Source organism: Saimiri boliviensis, chromosome 11 (genome assembly GCF_048565385.1).
Source record: "Saimiri boliviensis isolate mSaiBol1 chromosome 11, mSaiBol1.pri, whole genome shotgun sequence".
NCBI lineage: Eukaryota > Metazoa > Chordata > Mammalia > Primates > Cebidae > Saimiri > Saimiri boliviensis.
Genome location: NC_133459.1, coordinates 9,555,657 through 9,574,576, shown reverse-complemented (window position 1 = coordinate 9,574,576; position 18,920 = coordinate 9,555,657). Strand labels below are relative to the sequence as shown.

Genomic DNA, 18,920 nt, shown 5'->3' with positions numbered 1-18,920 from the left:
CGCTCCATCACCCAGGCTGGAGTGCAGTGGCACAATCTTGGCTCACTGCGGGCTTGCTGCAACCTCTGCCTCTTGAGTTCAAGCGATTCTCCTGCCTCTGCCTCCTGAGTGGATGGGATTACAGGTACATGCCATGACACTGGCTAATTTTTGTATTTTCAGTAGAGGCAGGATTTCACTTGTTGGCCACACTGATCTCAAAGTCCTGACCTCAAGTGATCTGCCCACCTCCGCCTCCCAAAGTTCTGGGATTACAGGCATGAGCCACTGTGCCTAGGTTGTTTTGTTTTTGAAATTGAGACAGGGTCTCCCTCTGCCAACCAGGCTGATGTGCAGTAGCGTGGTCTCAGTTCTCTGCAACCTCTGCCTCCCAAGCCCAAGTGATGCTCCCACCTCAGCCTCCCAAGTATAGCTGGGACTACAGATGCACACCACCATGCCCAGCTAATTTTTGTATTTTTTTGATAGAGACAGAGTTTCTGCTGCTTTTAAATGCCACGTGGGACAATGGTATATAAAGCACTTCCAAGTGCCAGGCATGGCTCTGAGCCTCTACAAGGGAGTGACTCTCCGGGTCTTCACAACAACCTCGTGAGGTGGGGACTGTTATCCCCATCTTACAGATGAGACCAGAGCCTGTGCTCACCAAGCTCGTGAGGGCCAGGGGCGGGGATCAGCAGCAGCTGGCCCAGCGTCCATACTCTTTGCCATTATGTATTTCTGTCTCTCAAAACTTCTCGCACAGCTTTCCTGTGTGGGCACTACTCTAAGTGGCTGGCGCAGGCTGGCAAGGGACAACCTGACAATGCCACTGCAAGCAGAGAACTGGGTGGCGCATGCTGAGCACTGGAGAAAAGGGGGGCAGGACCTCGATCCAGCCGTGAACCCCAACCTCTACCACAGCCACTCACTGCCAAGCAGCTCCAGGGTGGAGCACGGCAGTGCCTCCACCCAGGAACCAGTGAAAGGGGGTTGAATGCCACAGGGCAGCAGGCGCACAGCACCCACAGCCGTTGGGAGACTCACCTTGTAGAGTTGGTGAAAGCCAAATGCAATGCCTGCCATGATGATGGCCAGGGCGCCGTAATCTCGCCATCGGGAGCCTGCGGGGCCTGCGGGTGGAAGAGGAGGAGGGGTAGAAAGGGCAGATGGCATCCTTCCCTGGGTGGGGACTGGCACACGGGCCTCAGTGACATAGTCTCTTTGCCTCCAATGATCAGCCAGTAGGACACTCTGCTGCAGGAAGGCAACACATGATCATCACAGCAGCAGCTCGGCTCTGTCCCCTCCTGCACCCACTGCCTCAACTGGAACACACAGGATGCCAGTCACCCAACCCTGATGGCAGGCTGTAGGTGAGGTATCTAGCAGTGAGCTGAGCTCTGACTGGGGAGTCAGGTGGCAGAGGTGATATGAAGACCAACGGCATGGTCTCTACCTCAGAAACAAGATCCAGAGAGGATAATGTGAGTACATTTGGGAGAGCATAAATACACCCACATAAGCCCTGCGATAGCTGGGGGCCATAGCAGAACCAAGCAGGGCCTCAGCGAAGTGGGGAGGAGTACTGTGGTACACTGGTTGGGGGCACCAGGGTGGACTGTGGTAAACTAAACCTCCCGGCCCTGTCTCACTTGGAGCCAGGGAAGAGAAAACACAAGTCTCCAAATGACCAAGCAAGACTTCAGAGAGTGAGAACAACTATCACAAAGGGATGGGAGTGGTGGGGGGCGCAGGGCCTTGGAGGAATCCCGAGGCCCTTGGGGGCTGGAGGGGAGCAAGCGCAGAGGGGAGACGCTAGGTGGGTGCAGACCAGGTGAGCACCCTGGGCCTGATGGAAGAAGAGCGCTGCGGTGGCCCAGAGGACCCCAAGAGCAGAGTGCTGGGGAGAGTAGACAGGAGCCAGGGAAGCTGCAGGTGCAGTGGAGGCTGGGGTGGGGCAGGAACGAGGGAAAGGTGGGGCCAGGTGGGCCATGTGGTCAAGGAAGCTGAATATTCTTCCATGAGCAACGGTAGTCAGGGTGTAGCCATGGCCCTGGAGAGCAGCACTGGGGTGGCCCTGAGGGTGGCCAGAAGTGGGGGCCACAGAGGCAGGACAGCTGGGGTAAGGCTGCAGCAAGGGTCCACGGAGGTGGAGAGGGACTGGGACCAGCACAGAGGGCAGGAAGGGAGTAGAGCACTGTCCTAGGAGACCACCTAGCTGCTGCTGTGGAGAGAGCCAGTCTGCACGGAGGGGAGCACCTGGTCGCGTTCTCGTTACTTGTATTAATTAATCTTTTTAGAGCTGAGCTCTTGCTATGGTGCCCAGGCTGGAGTGCAGTGTTGATTTATAGGCATGTCCCACTGCTGATCAGAATGGGAGTTTGGACTGGCTCCATTTCCGACCTCCTTAGAGAACCTGGTGGTCCCTGCTCCAGGTCACCCATATTGATACAGTACTTAGCGCACACCCCGTGTGCACAGCACACTGCAGCCCAGAGCTCCTGGACTCAAGGAATCCTCTCCCCATCAGCAAACTCCTGGACTCGAGGAATCCTCTCACCTCAGCCTCCCAAGCAGCTGGACTACAGGCACACAGCACTGTGCCTGGGCCCGGTTCTCTTTGGAATGGCCTTCCTGAATGCAATTCCAGTTGACAGGGGGGAGTTTCCACCTTTACACTTTCCCGAGTACCATTCACAAAGTGCTCCCATGTCCACACCTCATCTGATCCTCTGAGGCACACAGGAGGGCCCTGTCTCCACTGTGAACACTTTTCTGGAGCAGCCATCTCCAGGCCACCTGGTGGGTGCTCTGCCTCCCACCGAGAGATCTGCCATCAGGAGGGGCGTGGGTGGGACACAGACCAGTGGGGAAGGCAATCACAGCGCCAGTGGAGAGCTATCCGGAAGGAGCCCTGCGGTGCGCTGCTCACTCGGGAGGAAGGGGGAGAGGGAAGAACAGCAGTGTTCTGAACTCTCAGATGGAGCGTCAATGTGGCCCAGCGAAGCTCTTGCTGCTTGAGAGATTTCTGCCCCCACTTCTCACCTGTGCCTGTAAGTTTCAGAGGCACCTACCATGCCCTGGTGTTTCATGACCAGAGGGGAGGAGAGAGTCCGTTCTTTCTTTCAGTTCAGGGCACGATGTGGCTGCCGGCACACAGCCAACCAGGAGGATCCAAGTTGCAAAGACCTCTGAGTGGACAAGAGACACCCTTCCCCCGGAGCTGCTGAACGGTGCTCTCAGAGGGCAGAGAGGACAGGGCTGGAGGAGCCTGGAGTCTCTTCTTGGCCACCACACTCCCTCCCTGCCTGCAGATTCCACGCCAGATTCCCCAATATGTCCTAGGCCTGGAATCTCGGTCCCAAAACTGTAATCAACATATGGCTCTCCCTCAGTCCCCAACTCCCATTTCTGTTTTACACTTTTTGAATCGGTAACACGCATACAGTTTACACGTCAAATAGCACAGGTCAGTCCATGACAAAAAGGCCTCTCCACCACCGACAGCCATCAGTAGTCTTACATTTATCCTTCCGGAGAGTTTGTGCGCACGTCTGAGGTGGCACAGGAGGTCTTCTCTTCCTTCGCATTTCCACATCTCTCAATCTTGTTATCTACAGCTGCAGGATATTTCACGTCACCTGCCCTCTGACGGGCATTCAGCTAATTTCCAACTTTCTACTACTGCACACCACGCTGCCATCAACAACATGCACACGTGCCATCTCCCACCGGGGACGTGCGCACCCGTGAACCTCAGAACTCCCAGAGGCTGGTCCCAGGGCCTGGGCATTTGCAGTTTTGAAAAATGCTGCCACGCTGCCTCCATGGGGCCAATAATTCACCCTCAGCCCCTGCACGATGCCTGCTTCCCCACGGCTGCACCCACACAACGCACGACTCAAACGCAGAGATTCCTGCCAGTACCACAGCAGGAAAGCAGAAGTTCACTCTGGTTCTAATTTGCATTGATCTCATTTTGAGTGAGGACTGAGCACGTTTCCATCAGCATTTCCTTTTCGATGTACTGTATGCTCTCCACTTTTCTACTTGATTTCTTTTCCCTTGTTACTTTAGAGAGACTTTTATGGAGCAGGGATATTAGCCTGTTGTCTGTGAACTGCATCGCAAACATCTCCGGTTGATTTTTCTTTTGACTCTGCTAATGTTTTGTAGCATGCAGAGGTTTCTATACAAATTTATCAATCTATTCTTTTATGGGTTCAGGGATTTGTGTGATGGTTGGCAAGGACTTCCCCACTCCCTTCCCAGGCGGTGCAGTGACACTTGGTGTCTGAGAAACGGCCATGGGAAGGGAACAGCGCTGCTTCGCCTGATGGGGGCTACCCCCACCCGACACGAACCACCCTCGTTACACAAGGAGATCTGAGACCACCGAAGTAGACGGACCTTTCACCCTGACCCCAAGGAGCCGGGCACTGGGAGTCCCAATCAGTTGTCTCTTCTGTCTCCCCGCTTCTGCCAGCTTTGCTCTGCACCCCAGATGCAAAACGTAACATCTAGTGCAAGTTCATTTTCAGGAGAAAAAGCTGAAGACAAAGCGACTGGTTCTCTCCGCTCTCTCTGAGTCCCTGCGCAGGAGGGCTTTCATCCATGCTCGGAACATCCCTGTGTGGAGGCCAAATCCTCAGGCAGAACAAGTGCAGAATGGGGCCCACGGCCCAAATACCGTATTCACTTCTCAGATACCATGAAGCCTCTGGCAAGAGAGCAGCCGTGACTGGGCTGAAAACTTGACCAGTCCCTGGAGTTTGCTGGATTCCTCTGCTTGCCTGCAAACATCCCACCATGAGAAGTGCAGCCTTCTCGGGGGCCCTTTGGGCTGCCGAGGCTGAGCAGATGCTGGCGTGTGGGATGAGGACCAGGAACCTCCAACAGTTGGCCCACTCTCCAGAGCTCTGCGCTCCTGCAGCCCTGAGAAACACCTGTGGTCCTGCAGCCTCACCCTTCACCCTCACTGCGCGCTCCTGCCATGCTCACACTAAGAACATTTTATTGCCCCCTAGTTTTCATTATTAATGAAAAAAGGACCAGAATGATCTTTCCTAAAGTTCAGAGAGTCTATAAAGACAAGAAGCTGAAATGCCATTTTACTCGTTTTGGAGATGTGTGATACAATTCTGTCTTGTGGCAAAATGAAAAAAGAGAAAAACTCAGATCAAGATGACTCCTACCCTCTGCGTGGCTCTCAGAGGGTAACAGACCAGGCTACTGCAAACATCAGCATGGTCCACACTAGCTCAAACTCCCAGCCACGACCACCTCCAGTCCTCCCCGGGACCTGTTTTTCCCAAGTCCAGTGCAGACCCTGTGAGGGAACTGAGAGCAGGGCGCCCGGAGCATAGCCTCCCGTCGCCAGGCTCCCCGAATGTCCAGAGGTATAAAGACAAGGGCCAAAGATGGGACAGTCACTCTTCTCAAGCTAAGAAAAAAAGACAGACAATGAGTGGGCTTGTTAAATGCTTCGAGTCTCCACTCTGGAAGCAGGGGCCAGCCTGCCCTGTAGACGAGGCAGACGAGGTAGCGAGTGGGCAACAAGCCTGGGGTCAGAAACCCTGGTGCCACCACCAGCCAGGGGGTTTCAAGGACATTTTTCTCTACTTATCAAGCACTGACTGACGGTGGCAGGGCTCTGCTAGCCCCAAAGAACCTAAGAACAGAAGACATCTTAACTCTCACTCAGAATCCAGCTGTCTACAGCACCTCCCAGCAGGAAGGACCTGCGCCCCAGCTGCATGGCAGGGGTTCCTCACCAGTACCACAGCCCTGGCATCTTAGTGAAGGCTGAAGAGACGGGCATCTGTGGTGGCAATCCTCATCCCGTACACCTGGGCCTTCCTGGGACTGCCTCTATGCTGTGGCGCTGTGGGCGGCAATGAGGTCAGGGGACAAACTGCTGTAGAGCAAGGGGCGTGGAGCTCTTCAAAACTCAACCTTCCAAGGTCTCCATGAACTAGCTTAAGCTCTGACGGGCTCCATGGAGGTCAGCCTGTGCAAAGGCTCCAGTTTGGGTAACACCATGGTAGAGAGGGGAGACAGGACAGCTGCATCCCCACGGCTCCCAACTATTCACTGAACACCAACAAAACCAACATGATTGTTTCTTTAACGATACCTCCACCAGCCAAATTTTACCTAACAGGTGAGAACAAACATCATCAACTAAGAACACATGCCCAGGACCGGGACTTGTGCATACAAGATGACAGTGTTGAGCCTGAAACCACCAAGTCACAGACTGACGCACACCATGGAAATCCTGCAATCCAGTAAACGTTCATCAGCAATACAGAGCTGACAGCTGTCACGAAACCATGCTGCCGGGACATGCGCTCCAGCGATGGGCTAGCTGACAAGAGGGAGAGAACTCTCATGTCCTTGCAGGGGCTGGCAGCCCAAGCATGGGCAAAGCAGTGGCAGAAAAGGGGCCAGCCCAGTGAGGTCCCCTCTAGGCTCCTCAAGGTTGGAGCCATGACTCCATCCAGCAGTGTTTCTAGCTTCTCGCATCAGCCCATCAGCTTCACTCAGAAGCCACCCTGAAAATTAAATGACAAGACAGGCTCACTCCCAGTAAGGTCCTGGAATAAAGCCAGCCCACCAAATCAGTGCTTGCTACAGCACAGAGGTGGAGAGCACATGTTCGAAGAGGCAGGGCGGGGGGCAGGGGGTGCCTGGCTGGGCTGACGGGGGCTGGCTTCAGCCTGGGGGCAGGGTGGGCCCTGTAGCACATGGCTGTGGATGGCTGGCAGTGGGCAGAAAGACAGGCCCAGAGAGCAGCAACAAAAACAGATCGTCTCTGCCCTGAACAGAAGTACCTGGCAGCCTGATGGCAAAAAGCACCACAATAGCCCAGTGGTAGTCGTGTTGGAAAATGCAAAGCCTGTGTTCACACATACTGCCCGTGAAAGACTATCTTTTCCATTTCTCGTGGGCTACGATGCTATTAGCAGTGCCATCTTTAGGCAGGAAGGACACGGAGAGCACATCTCTATCTCTTCTCCATAGATTAAAAAATGAACTCTGATTAAGCTGTTAAGAATTCAGAAGAATCCAGAAATAGACCCATGCTTACATGGTCAACTGATTTTGACAAAGAGGCCAAAGTAATTCTATGGGGAAAGGATAATTTTTGCAACAGTCATGCTGAACAACTGGATGTCCAAAGGAAAAACAACCAACCTTGACTCACACCTTATGGCAAACACAAAAATTAACTCACCTAAACAAAAAAGCAAAAACTATAAATTTTCTATAAGAAAACAGAAAGCACAGGCTGGGCGCGGTGGCTCAAGCCTGTAATCCCAGCACTTTGGGAGGCCGAGGCGGGTGGATCATGAGGTCAGGAGATCAAGACCATCCTGGTCAACATGGTGAAACCCCGTCTCTACTAAAAATACAAAAAATTAGCTGGGCATGGTGGTACGTGCCTGTAATCCCAGCTACTCAGGAGGCTGAGGCAGGAGAATTGCTTGAACCCAGGAGGCAGAGGTTGCGGTGAGCCGAGATCGCGCCATTGCACTCCAGCCTGGGTAACAAGAGCGAAACTCCATCTCGAAAAAAAAGAAAACAGAAAGCATAGAAGAAAATCTTTGCCACCTTGGGGTAGGCAAAAACATCTGGAAAGCATGAAACAAAAGGGGAAAAAAATACCCTCAAATGGACACCATCAAAATTTAAAGCTTTTGCTTTTCAAAAGGCACTCTCAAGAAAATGAAGGGACAAGCCATGGGCTGGGAGAAAATACCTGCCAAACATACATCTGACAAAGAACTCATAACTAGAATATATAAAGAGCTCTGACAATTCAATATAAAATGACAAAGTGGCTTTTAAAATGAGCATAAGATTGGAAAAGACTCCTTATAAAAGATATGTGAATGGCCAATAAGCACATGAAAATATGCTTGATGTCACTAGTCATCAGGGAAATACAAATTAAAAGTGCTGTACAATAAGGTTCTAATACATACATATTAGAATGGCTAAACTCAAAAGTGAGACTATCAAGCATTGACAAAGATATGGAGCAACTCACTCTTACACATTGCTGATGGAAATACAAATGCTACCATCATTTTGGGAAATAGCTTGATAGTTTCTTTTAAAGCGAAACATGTACCTAACATGTACTAAGGCATTCTGCCTCCTAGGAAATGAAAGTATATGTGCACATAAAGAGTGACTAAGCCATTCCACTTCTAGGAAATGAAAGCATACGTGCACATTTATACATGACTGTTTACAGCAGCTTTACTCATAATAGCCCCAAACTGGGAGTGAACCAGATGACTACCAACTGGTCAACAGACAGACAAACTGTGGTACATGGAGCAACAGAAGTTAGCAAACTATAGCCAGTTGGCCAATCCTACTTTAGCCCCCTGACCCTTTTTTTTTTTTTTTTTTTTTTTTGAGATGGAGTTTCACTCTTGTTGCCCAGACTGGAGTGCAGTGACACAATCTCAGCTCACTGCAACCTCTATCTCCCGGTTGCAAGCGATTCTCCTGCCTCAGCCTCCCAAGTAGCTGGGATTATAGGCACGCGCTACCATGTCAGGCTAATTTTTGTATTTTTAGTAGAGATGGGGTTTCACCATGTTGGCCAGGCTGGTCTCAAACTCCTGACCTCAAATGATCTGCCTGCCTTGACCTCCCAAAATGCTGGGATTACAGGCGTGAGCCACTGCACCCATCCTGGTTATTAAATTTTTAAAGAATTGTGGTCATGGGAAAGGGAGAAGAAGAACAGGAAGAAGAAGGAGGAGAAAGAGGAAAAAGACAGGATGGAGGGAAAAGAGAAAAGAAAGTGAGAAGGAAAACGTGACAGAGACACGTGGCTCACAAAGTCTAAAATATGGCCCTTTAAAGAAAAATATATAAATATACATATATATATATAAAAGTTCTGTATATTTGTGTACATATGTATATAAATATATAATAAATAGACTCTGGACAACAGAGTAAGATGCTGTCTCCAAAAAACTAACACTAAAACTTCCTAGAAGACAATATAGGAGAAAGTCTCTTCAACCGTGGGATAGACAAAGGCTTCACAGGATGCAAAAACCATGAATCGTGATAATAATATAGACATAAATAGTTCATTCCTTGTGTATGTATTTTCCAAATACATACTATATATGTATATAGAATATGGAAATACATATATAAATTATATAACTATATGTATTTATATAAATATGTGTGTGTAGGTATGTATACATATAAAAACATGAATCCATCTCAAAAGCATTACGGTCAAGAAACCAGACACAAAAGTCTACATACTATATGGTTCCATTTATGTGAAATGTTTTATTTATTTATTTACTTTTAATTTTTATTTTTTGAGACAGAGTCTCTGTCACCCAGGCTGGAGTTCAGTGGCATAATTTCAGCTCACTGCAACCTCCGCCACTCAGGTTCAAGCCATTCTCTTGCCTCATCATCCCAAATAGCTGGGATTACAGGTGCGTGCCACTCACGCCCAGCTAATTTTTGTATTTTTAGTAGAGAAGTCACCATGTTGGCCAGGCTGGTCTTGAATCCCTGACCCTCAGGTGATCCGCCCGCCTCGGCCTCCCAAATTGCTGGGATTACAGGCGTGAACCACCGCGCCCGGTCTATACGAAATGTTTGAAAAGGCAGAAGGAACGGCAGTGACAGAGCAGAGACTGGTGGTTAACAGGAACCAGAGGCAGAGGAAAAGGATGACAGAAAGTGCCCAAAGAAACTTTCCAGGGTGATGGAAATTTTCTATATTGTGATTGTCATGTTGGTTATAGGAGTTAAATGAGTTACTACTTGTTTGTACAACTCATTGATTGTATACATAAAATTGATGTATCTGTTGCATGTAAATTATACTTACAAAAACTGAGTAGAAAGAAAAGAATTAAGAAGGATCCAGAAGCATAAAACTATCACATCCAGCAATTCCACTCCTAGATATCTACCCAAGAGCAATGAAGATATATGCCCACACAGGACTTGCACAGAGATGTTCTTTGCAGCATTATTCATCTTCACCGAAACTGGAAACAATCTAAATGTCCATCGACTGGTGAACTGATGGACAAAATGAGAATGAGGTATCATCAGAAAACAGAATACGATTCCATGATAAAATGGAACGAGTACTGATACATGCTACAATATGAATGAACCTCAAAAACATCAGGTTAAGTGAAAGAAGCCAGGTACGAGGGATCACATATTCTGATTCCATTTACCTGAAATGTCCAGAAATTCATAATGATGAAAAGAAGATTAGTGGTTGCCTGGGGCTAGTGGTGGGAACAGGGATTAACAGTAAATGGGCCCAAAGGATCTTATTGGGGAAGTGAAGTACTCTAAAGCTGATTTATGGTGACAGCTGCATCACTAGGTAAAGTTACTCAAAGTCATTGAACTGTATACTTGAAATGGATGATTTGTATGACATATAACGTGTACTTCAATAGCTTTTTTTTTTTAATGACTTTTTTAAAAGAGGAATCTAGAAACAGACCCATGCATATATAGTGAGTTGATTTTTTATAAAGAGACACGTAACTCAATGAGGTAAGATAATCTTTTGAACATAAGGTACAGGCACAACTGGATATCCATATGGGGAGGAATGAACCTTGACCTTTACCTCACACCATTCATGAAAATTAAGTAAGAATAGATCACAGACGTAAACATAAACACTAACACTGGGAGCCAAGCGCAGTGGCTCACACCTATAATTCCAGTACTTTGGGAGGCCAAGGCAGGCAGATTGCTTGAGCCCAGGAACTCAAGACCAGCCTGGGCAACACAGTGAAAACTTGTCCCTCCACAAAATACAAAAATTAGCCGGGTGTGGTGGCACACGCCTGTAGTCCCAGCTACTTGGGAGGCTGAGGCAGGAGGATCACTTGAGCCTATGAGGTAAAGGCTGCAGTGAGCCAAGATCAGGTCATTGCATTCCAGCCTGGGTGACAGAGTGAGACAGTGTCTCCTAGAATACAATATAGGAGAAAGTCTCTTCAACCTTGGGATAGACAAAGGCTTCTTAGGGTGCAAAAACCATGAACCGTAAAAGGAAAAAAAAGAAAAATATATGTCATCAAAATTAAAATTGTGTGCTCTTCAAAAGGTAGTGTTAAGAAAATAAAAAGGTAAGCCACCAACTGGGAGGAAGTACTCATAATACATGTATCTGACCAATGTGTTGAATCCAGAATACATTAAAAACCTCATTCCACTCAGTAAGAAGACTATTAATAATGGGCAAAATATTGAAAGAGACTCTTCACAAGAAAGATATGCAAGTGGACAATAAACTCACAAAGAGAGTCTCAACCTAATCAGTCATCAAAGAAATATAAATCCAAACCACCATGAGATACCAGCATATACATAATAAAATTGCTAAAATTCAAAAGACTGAGGAACACCAGCTGTCAGGGATATGTAGCAACTAGAACTCTCTGCTAATGGGAAGGTAAAATGAGGCAACCACTCCAGAAAACAGTTTAGCAGTTTCTTATAAAGTTAAACACACACTTAACATATAAACCAGCAATTCTACTTCGAGGCACTCACCCAAGAGAAATAAAAACATACAAAGACTTGTATACGAATGTTCATTCGCAAGAGTTTTATTCGTAATAGCAAAGCTGGAACCAACCCAAAGCCCATCAACTGGTGAATGGATAAACAAACTGTGTGCATCTATACAATGGACTAGCACTCACTGGTAAAAAGGAAAAAGCTTTGGATGCATACAGCAATTTGGGTGAATTTCAGCAACATTATGCTGAGCAGAAAAAAAGAGAAACAAAAGAGTACATGCTGTATGAGTCCATTTATATAAAAAAGAAACTCTAGGAAAGAAATCTAATAGGTAGTAACAGAAAGCAAATCAGTGGTTGCCCTCAAGCCAGGATCAGGGAGGGGAGGACTCACTGGAAATGGGACATAAGGGAACCTTTCGGGGTATTGGAAATGTTCTATCGTGGTGATGGTTACATGGAAATCTACACTTACCAAAACTCAAATTGCATAATTAAAATAGGTGCATTCTATTTATGTCAATTACATCTCAGTAAGACTGATTTTTAAAAAATAAAGTCCATTCAGAATTTAAAAAAAAAAAAAAAAAAAAAGAGCTAAAGGAAGTCAGGAGTGGTTGAGAACACGCCCTAGTGGTATAGGCTCTAAGTTTTCCCACCACACAGCTTGCAGCTAAAACCAAGGAAAGAAGTCAGGCCTGAGAATTCTAATGCAACTTTAAATAATGTACCCTGTAATATTTGATAAATACAAAAGACACGTATTTAAGTTATAAGACCAGTAATACAATGAGCCATTCTAAATCTGCCTAATTTACTAGCTAAAACTTTCCAAATACCATTGAAGCTAGCCATGTGTTCCTCCCCAGCCCAGAGGTAACCATTATCCTAAATCTAGTGTTTATCAGAACTCAGACTTCCTATGGGCTATGGAAAGCTGAGGACACGTGCTAACGAGATCGGGACTGTACATCTCAGCCTTACCTGCAGACAAGGATGGCCGTGCAAGAGTCAGCCAATAGGGAGAAAGCGGAAGTGACGTGGGCAATTTCCAAGAGGTGTCCTTAGAAGGCAGCCTGCCCTTTTCCTGCCTCCTCCCGGCTCTCACTAGCTGGATGGCAGGTGGGATAGCTGGGGCCGAAGCACTCACAACACACCATGAGATGGATGCCAGCCAGCTGTCAGGAAGGCAGAGCAGTGAGGCAGAGCAGGGTCCCTGCAGACCACAGAGTCTCCTGGCAGCCCCCATGGGCCACCTATATTTATGTAACAGAGAAAAACTCCTCTATTTTCTTAAGAGACCCTTGTTTGGAGTTCTCTGTCACCTGTAGAAGAATTTCCTAAAACGAACACACACTGTCACCACAGCCAGAATCCTAACTGCCATCAACATCAAAGACTTTTAATAGTACAAGAAACCTAAGGAAAGAATCGCTTCATTTCAGTTCCCTCCCGTGATACTTGCCCTCTGCAACATCCACGAATGGCATTTATCCAGCCCCCGTATGGCACCACATCAGGCAGAACGCACAGCAACAAAATGGAGAGGGCGCCTGCTAATCCAAACCAGCACCACCGACAAAAGAAAACTCAGTTTCCTCTAATTTAGAGAAACACTTTCTTCATACACAAACCAGTAACTTTCAGGTAGCAAAAAGAGAGATGTCTGCTAAACCGGCAGAGAGAGAAATGGAAGAGACAGGCCACCCCACCCCGGGCCTTTTCTGTTCTCTCTCCACAGTGATGCCTGCCTTGATGCCTTGGGTCTACCTATGGCTGACTGATCTTCAAAGCCAGTTCAAGTCCTGCCCCTTCCAGAAGGCCTTGCCTAAGACTAGCATTCTGGGAGTTTCCTTTGTTCTCAAATTCTGAAAGCTCTCAACATTCTCACCGCTCAAGATGACATGGGATGGTCTTCTCTGTCTTTCTCCTAGCGCAGGACTTCCCTCTAGGATGAACAGCGGCTCCTGGAGGCGGGTCCCATCCGCTACTTCTTCCACTACCTGCCCAGAGCAGTCTGCACCAGCTGAGCTCACAGACAGTATCACCAACTGGCCATGGAGGCAGCTCGCCCAAACGACAGCCCTTCCATTCTCAAGCACATTTCTACCCGCATTTATCCATTCCACAAGCATTTCTAGAACACCTGCTCAGTCAGAGCCTCAGGCCACTAGATTTTTTTTAAGCCTCAGAAGTCACAGTTGAATGGGGAAGACACTGGTATAAATGTTTAAGTGAAGTGGGGTGGGATGGGGAGTCTTGAGGGGAGCTTCCCTCCAAGTCAGAACACTGAAAAGACCCCCTGAAGGAGTCAGCACTGGCCCCAACCCTGAAGGTTGGGGTCAGGAACAATGGCCTCCGGCCAATGCCTCCCACCCCCATGTCTCCGATAACCAACCTCCTGACACCTGCCTAGATGACACAAATAACTTTAATATTAGTCTAAGAATAAGATAGCCAAATAGGTAGTATGGCTACAAAAATAATTAGATGATGCATTTCAAAGTAAAATCACTGTGCTTTTTGGCTGTCCTCCGTCGGGGTTGACAGAGCCACCCTTTCTCCAACCATTTCTTCTGACTCTCTGATCCCATGCTCCAGCCACTCTCAACAACTCAAGAGTTTCTTTCTTTCTTTTCGGTTTTTTAAAGACAGAGCCCTGCTCTGGCACCCAGGCTGGAGTGCAGCAGTACAATCATGGTTCACTGCAGACTCAACCTCCTAGGCTCAGGCAATCTTCCCACCTCAGCCTCCCAAGTAGACCCACCACCATGCCTGGCTAGTTTTGTTTTTTTAAATTTTTTTACAGGGCGTGGTTCGGTGGCTCATGCCTGTAATCCCAGCACTTTGGGAGGGTGAGGCAGGCAGATTGCCTGAGGTCAGGAGTTCGATACCAGCCCAGCCAACATGCTGAAACCCTGTCTCTACTAAAAATGCAAAAATTAGCCAAGCGTGGTGGCACCCACCTGTTATCCCAGCTACTCAGGAGGCTGAGGCAGAAGAACAGCTTGAGCCTGGGAGATGGAGGTTGCAGTGAGCTGAGATCACGCCCATGCACTCCAGCCTGGGCGACAGAGCGGGACTCTGCCTCAAAAAAATAAAATACAATAAAAAATTAAAATAAAAATAATTTTTTTTGCAGAGATGGCATCTCACTATGTTACCCAGGTTGGTTTTGAGCTCCTACCTTCAAAGTACTCCTCCTATCTCAGCCTCTCAAAGATTTGGGATTACAGGCATGAGCCACCACGCCCAACGCCCAACAACCTGGAGTTTCTTAACTTGATCAGTTTTATGTCTATGTGCTTTTGCGTTAGCCTGGCATGCCCTTGTCTAACCTGTGTGATCACTGAACCAATCAGCCCACCAGATCCAGTTAGACATTTGCTCTCTGAAGCTTCCCGTCACCTCTTCTGTGCCACTGTTCTCACCAGGGCCACCTGACAGGCACTGCTGTGTTGGCCTAACCATCTTTCCTACCAGACAGGAGCAACCAGAGAAAGCGACTAGGCCTTATTAATCTCGTCCGCCCAGGGGTCTGGCACACAGTAGGCATTCAGTAACGATGCTTGCTCAATGAATTAAGATAATCACAGATAAGTATATGTTACTACACAGGGCTATAAAAGAAGTAAACAGAAAAATAACTCACTCTCTCTCAGGATTTCTAAATGGTTCAAAGCCTTTCACCGGCCTCAGACATTTACATCCTATTTTAAGAAGAGGCAACTGAAGCTCTAGGTCAGTCTTTGAAGGGGCCTAACTTGTTTATCAAAGACAATGAAGGGAAAATGTTCAAATCTAAGAAGAAATTATTATCTTACAAAATTTACACTGGCCCTGCTTATATCTCAAAGCTTCTTGTCTCTCTGGGAGGAAAAGACAAATCAGCTTGGCGCAAATCAATCAGGCAGCATTTATCAGGCCTCTGCTCAGGACTGGGCTAGGCCCGCACCTACGCACGCACTGACTCCCGATGCAAAGCCAGACAAGAAGAAACCAAACTGAGAAATGGAGAATGTCAAATCTTCTCTCCAACCACAGCCTGACTTCTCCTGAACTCTACCGACTTTCTTCTAAGCCCCGAGAACACTGGTTTATGCTTATACCAGGTGACACCAGGCTTCTCCTCGGTGCCAACCTCCTATCACTTTCACAAAAGCCTTCCCTGACTCTAGCCCACATTATTCTCTTTTCTGTATTTCAGAATTTCAGAAATTCTTGTCTGCATAATTAATTTTGGCATTAAATCACAACATCTTATTATCCTTTTCTTAAGAATTTATATTATCTTTCCCAAAGAGCTGGCAAGATGCTTAAGGATCAGGTTTTGCATCTCTCACATGATACAGTACTGAGCATATAGTAGACGCTTAATAAAAATACCAAGAAATTGAACTGTTACCATTCGGGCAGGTTTCTATGTTCTCTCTGCCAACACTGGCTTTTACTAACATCTCAAGGTCAACCACATTCACCAAAGAACAGAGATGCCAAAAGAGGCACCCAGTGGCACACCTGCCACTGAGTAGGTAGGCCAGCAAGTTCAAAGGAGAAGAGCACTGGGCTCCCTGGGGTGGTCTTGGAAAAGCTGCCCCACCCTGAGACATGAGTGTGTGGGGCTGAGCCCAGGGGACCCCATTTCTAGGCTCAGACATAGAATATCCATAAAAAGCCAAGATATGGGGAGGAAAGGGCTGCCGGGGATCTAGAAGTAAAATCGGCAGGAACACACATGAACGGAGGCCATAAATCCCTCCCGGACGCAGACAATGCCTCAGTGATAAGCATGCAGATTGCACACCTAGTTCAGAAACTCCCCTGAGTTTGCTTGTAATTAAGGGGGTTAGAAAGGTAAAAAAAATATATAAACCCAATTAATCATTTAAATATTTAAAGTCAGATTTTTCCCTCACTCCAGGATTAGTATATTTCATAACGCCAGCAGCAGACAGCCCTGGTTTTTACTGGGGTTCATTTTAGAGCATGTTTAAACTAGTCAGATTGAGTGATGCTTCCAGCAACTAATCGCATGTCAAATAAAAGATATTTTATGTAATAAATTACCGCTACAAGTAATTCAAATGTCATTTATCAGTTTTATTATCAGTCAGGCAAAGTCTTGTTTCTCTATATTAATCAAAATCAAGCTTTTTTTTTTTTTTTTTTTTAAGCAGTTTTGACACCTCTTGGCAAAAGTACAGAAGTGAAGAGGCAGTCACCCCCGGAGCTGAAAGGAGCGACGTAACGGTACGAGAAGAACGAAACTCAATGGTGACAACTAAAAACTTCAGGTATTTAAAATTACCATTACCATTGTTTTTACACGAGTGTCAAAGCAGGAAGAAGTCTGTCTCTAAGAACATGTATTTTATTTTTAGGGCTGGGAGACTCTTAAAACTATTCCTACCTAAATACCTCAACGTGTAATGCTTTTTCTCAGAGCAATCTGGACAGGAGAATGATTTAAATGGCTGAACTGCCCCTCCCCACCCCATTATTTTGCCTCTTTCAGAAAGACTAACAGTTTAACCCTTTGTGTCTATGGAAAGTAGCTGAACACATGGCCTACCAACTCTGTGACTGACCAGAACGATTTGTTCTGAGTCAGAAGTTTCCAAGTAGCCGAGAGACCTGTTCAGTATTAAGCCACTGGAGGAAACAGCTGGAATAGAACAGATGTGCATCTTAGAAAATTCTGCACCCCAGCTGCCACTGCCTATCCTCAACAAATCCCATTACACGGCTGGGCCCAGAGACACAACTAAAGAAAAAGTGTGGAGACTCAGCCTTTGGTTAAAAAGAAGCACGTAAAGTCAGCTTGGGACCCAAAGCAACTACAAGGGCCTGGAAAGAATGCTGGCCAGAAAGGATAAAGGAGCCCCGAGCTGACAAGTCGCAGATGCTAACCCAGTAGCCCGGATACAGGACAAGACTCAGCACTGAAGCTCTGCGCCCTGCAGTGGGTCACCCAGGCAGGGTACTGGCTGACGACACACTCGAGCACACACTCCCTGGCCTCCCCGACTCAGCCTTGTGTGGACAGCCAGAGGAAGAGGTCTCTAAATAAGATCCGTAACACAGAGAGCAGATTCCAAACCACTGGCTGGCCCTTCAGCAAGTCCAGAGAAGAAAAGGCCCTTCTGGCTCTACTGAGAAGACCACTCCTGCCTGGCTACAGCTGAGCCGGATGAAAGCAGTGCTGAGGTGAGGAAAGAGGGTAGCTTCAGGCCAGGTGTCGGGGGATCAAAACAAATCCGTCATGTGAAAATATGCCTTTTAAAATCTGATCTAATCATTCTAAATCATTTTTTGAAAAAAGAAAACTTCTGAGAATAACAATTAAAATGACAATTGTAGAAAAGGCACTTTGAAAGATAACAGATCCAATGTTGGGTTTCTATTTCTTTTTTTTGAGACCAAGTCTCACTTTGTCATCCAGGTTGGAGTGCCGTGGCCTGATCTCGCTCGGCTCACTGCAACCTCCACCTCCTGAGTTTAAGCAATTCTCCTGCCTCAGTCCCCCCAAGGAGCTCTGGGATTATAGGCGCATGCCATCATGCCTGGCTAATTTTTTGTATTTTTAGTTAAAATGGGGTTTCACCATGTTGGCCAGGCTGGTCTTGAACTCCTGACCTCAAGTGATCTGCCTGCCTCGGTTTCCCAAAGTGCTGGGATTACAGACGTGAGTCATCGTGCCTGGCGTATTTGTTTTTTTAAGACAGAGTTTCGCTTTTGTTGCCCAGACTGGAGGGCAGGGACACGATCTCAGCTCACTGCAACCTCTGCCTCCCGGGTTCAAGCGATTCTTCTGCTGTAGCCTCTTGAATGGCTGGGATTATAGGCACCTGCTACCACACCTGGCTAACTTGTTGTATTTTTAGTAGAGATGAGGTTTCATCATGTTGGCCAGGCTGGTCTCGAACTCCTGATGATCTCAGGTGATCCACTCACCTCAGCCTCCCAAAGTGTAGGGATTACAGATGTGAGCCATCACACCCAGCCCAGTGCTGAGTTTCATTAAAGAAACAAAATTGAAGCTGGGCGCAGTGGCTCACGCCTCTAATCCCAGCACTTTGGGAGGCCGAGGCAGGCAGATCACGAGGTCGAGAGATCGAGACCATCCTGGTCAACATGGTGAAACCCCGTCTCTACTAAAAATACAAAAATTAGCTGGGCGTGGTGGCGCCTCCTGTAATCCCAGCTTGGGAGGCTGAGGCAGGAAAATTGCTTGAACCCAGGAGGCGGAGGTTGTGGTGAGCCAAGATCGCGCCATTGCACTCCAGCCTGGGTAACAAGAGCGAAACTCCGTCTCAACAAAAAAAAGAAAAGAAAAGAAAAGAAACAAAATTGAGCTATTTTTCCATAGCT

At 47.4% G+C, this 18,920-nt stretch overlaps 1 protein-coding gene across 3 annotated transcripts in view; it reads right to left on the bottom strand.

Annotated features, from left to right (window-relative positions):
• PEX14 (peroxisomal biogenesis factor 14) overlaps positions 1-18,920 on the bottom strand; it is a 155,063-nt gene that overhangs the window by 9,941 nt on the left and 126,202 nt on the right. For all 3 annotated transcript variants that reach the window (XM_039473780.2, XM_074380048.1, XM_074380047.1), the window contains one exon: positions 1,027-1,112. In XM_039473780.2, the coding sequence (XP_039329714.1) occupies positions 1,027-1,112 (86 nt within the window). The remainder of the gene's footprint in view (positions 1-1,026; positions 1,113-18,920) is intronic.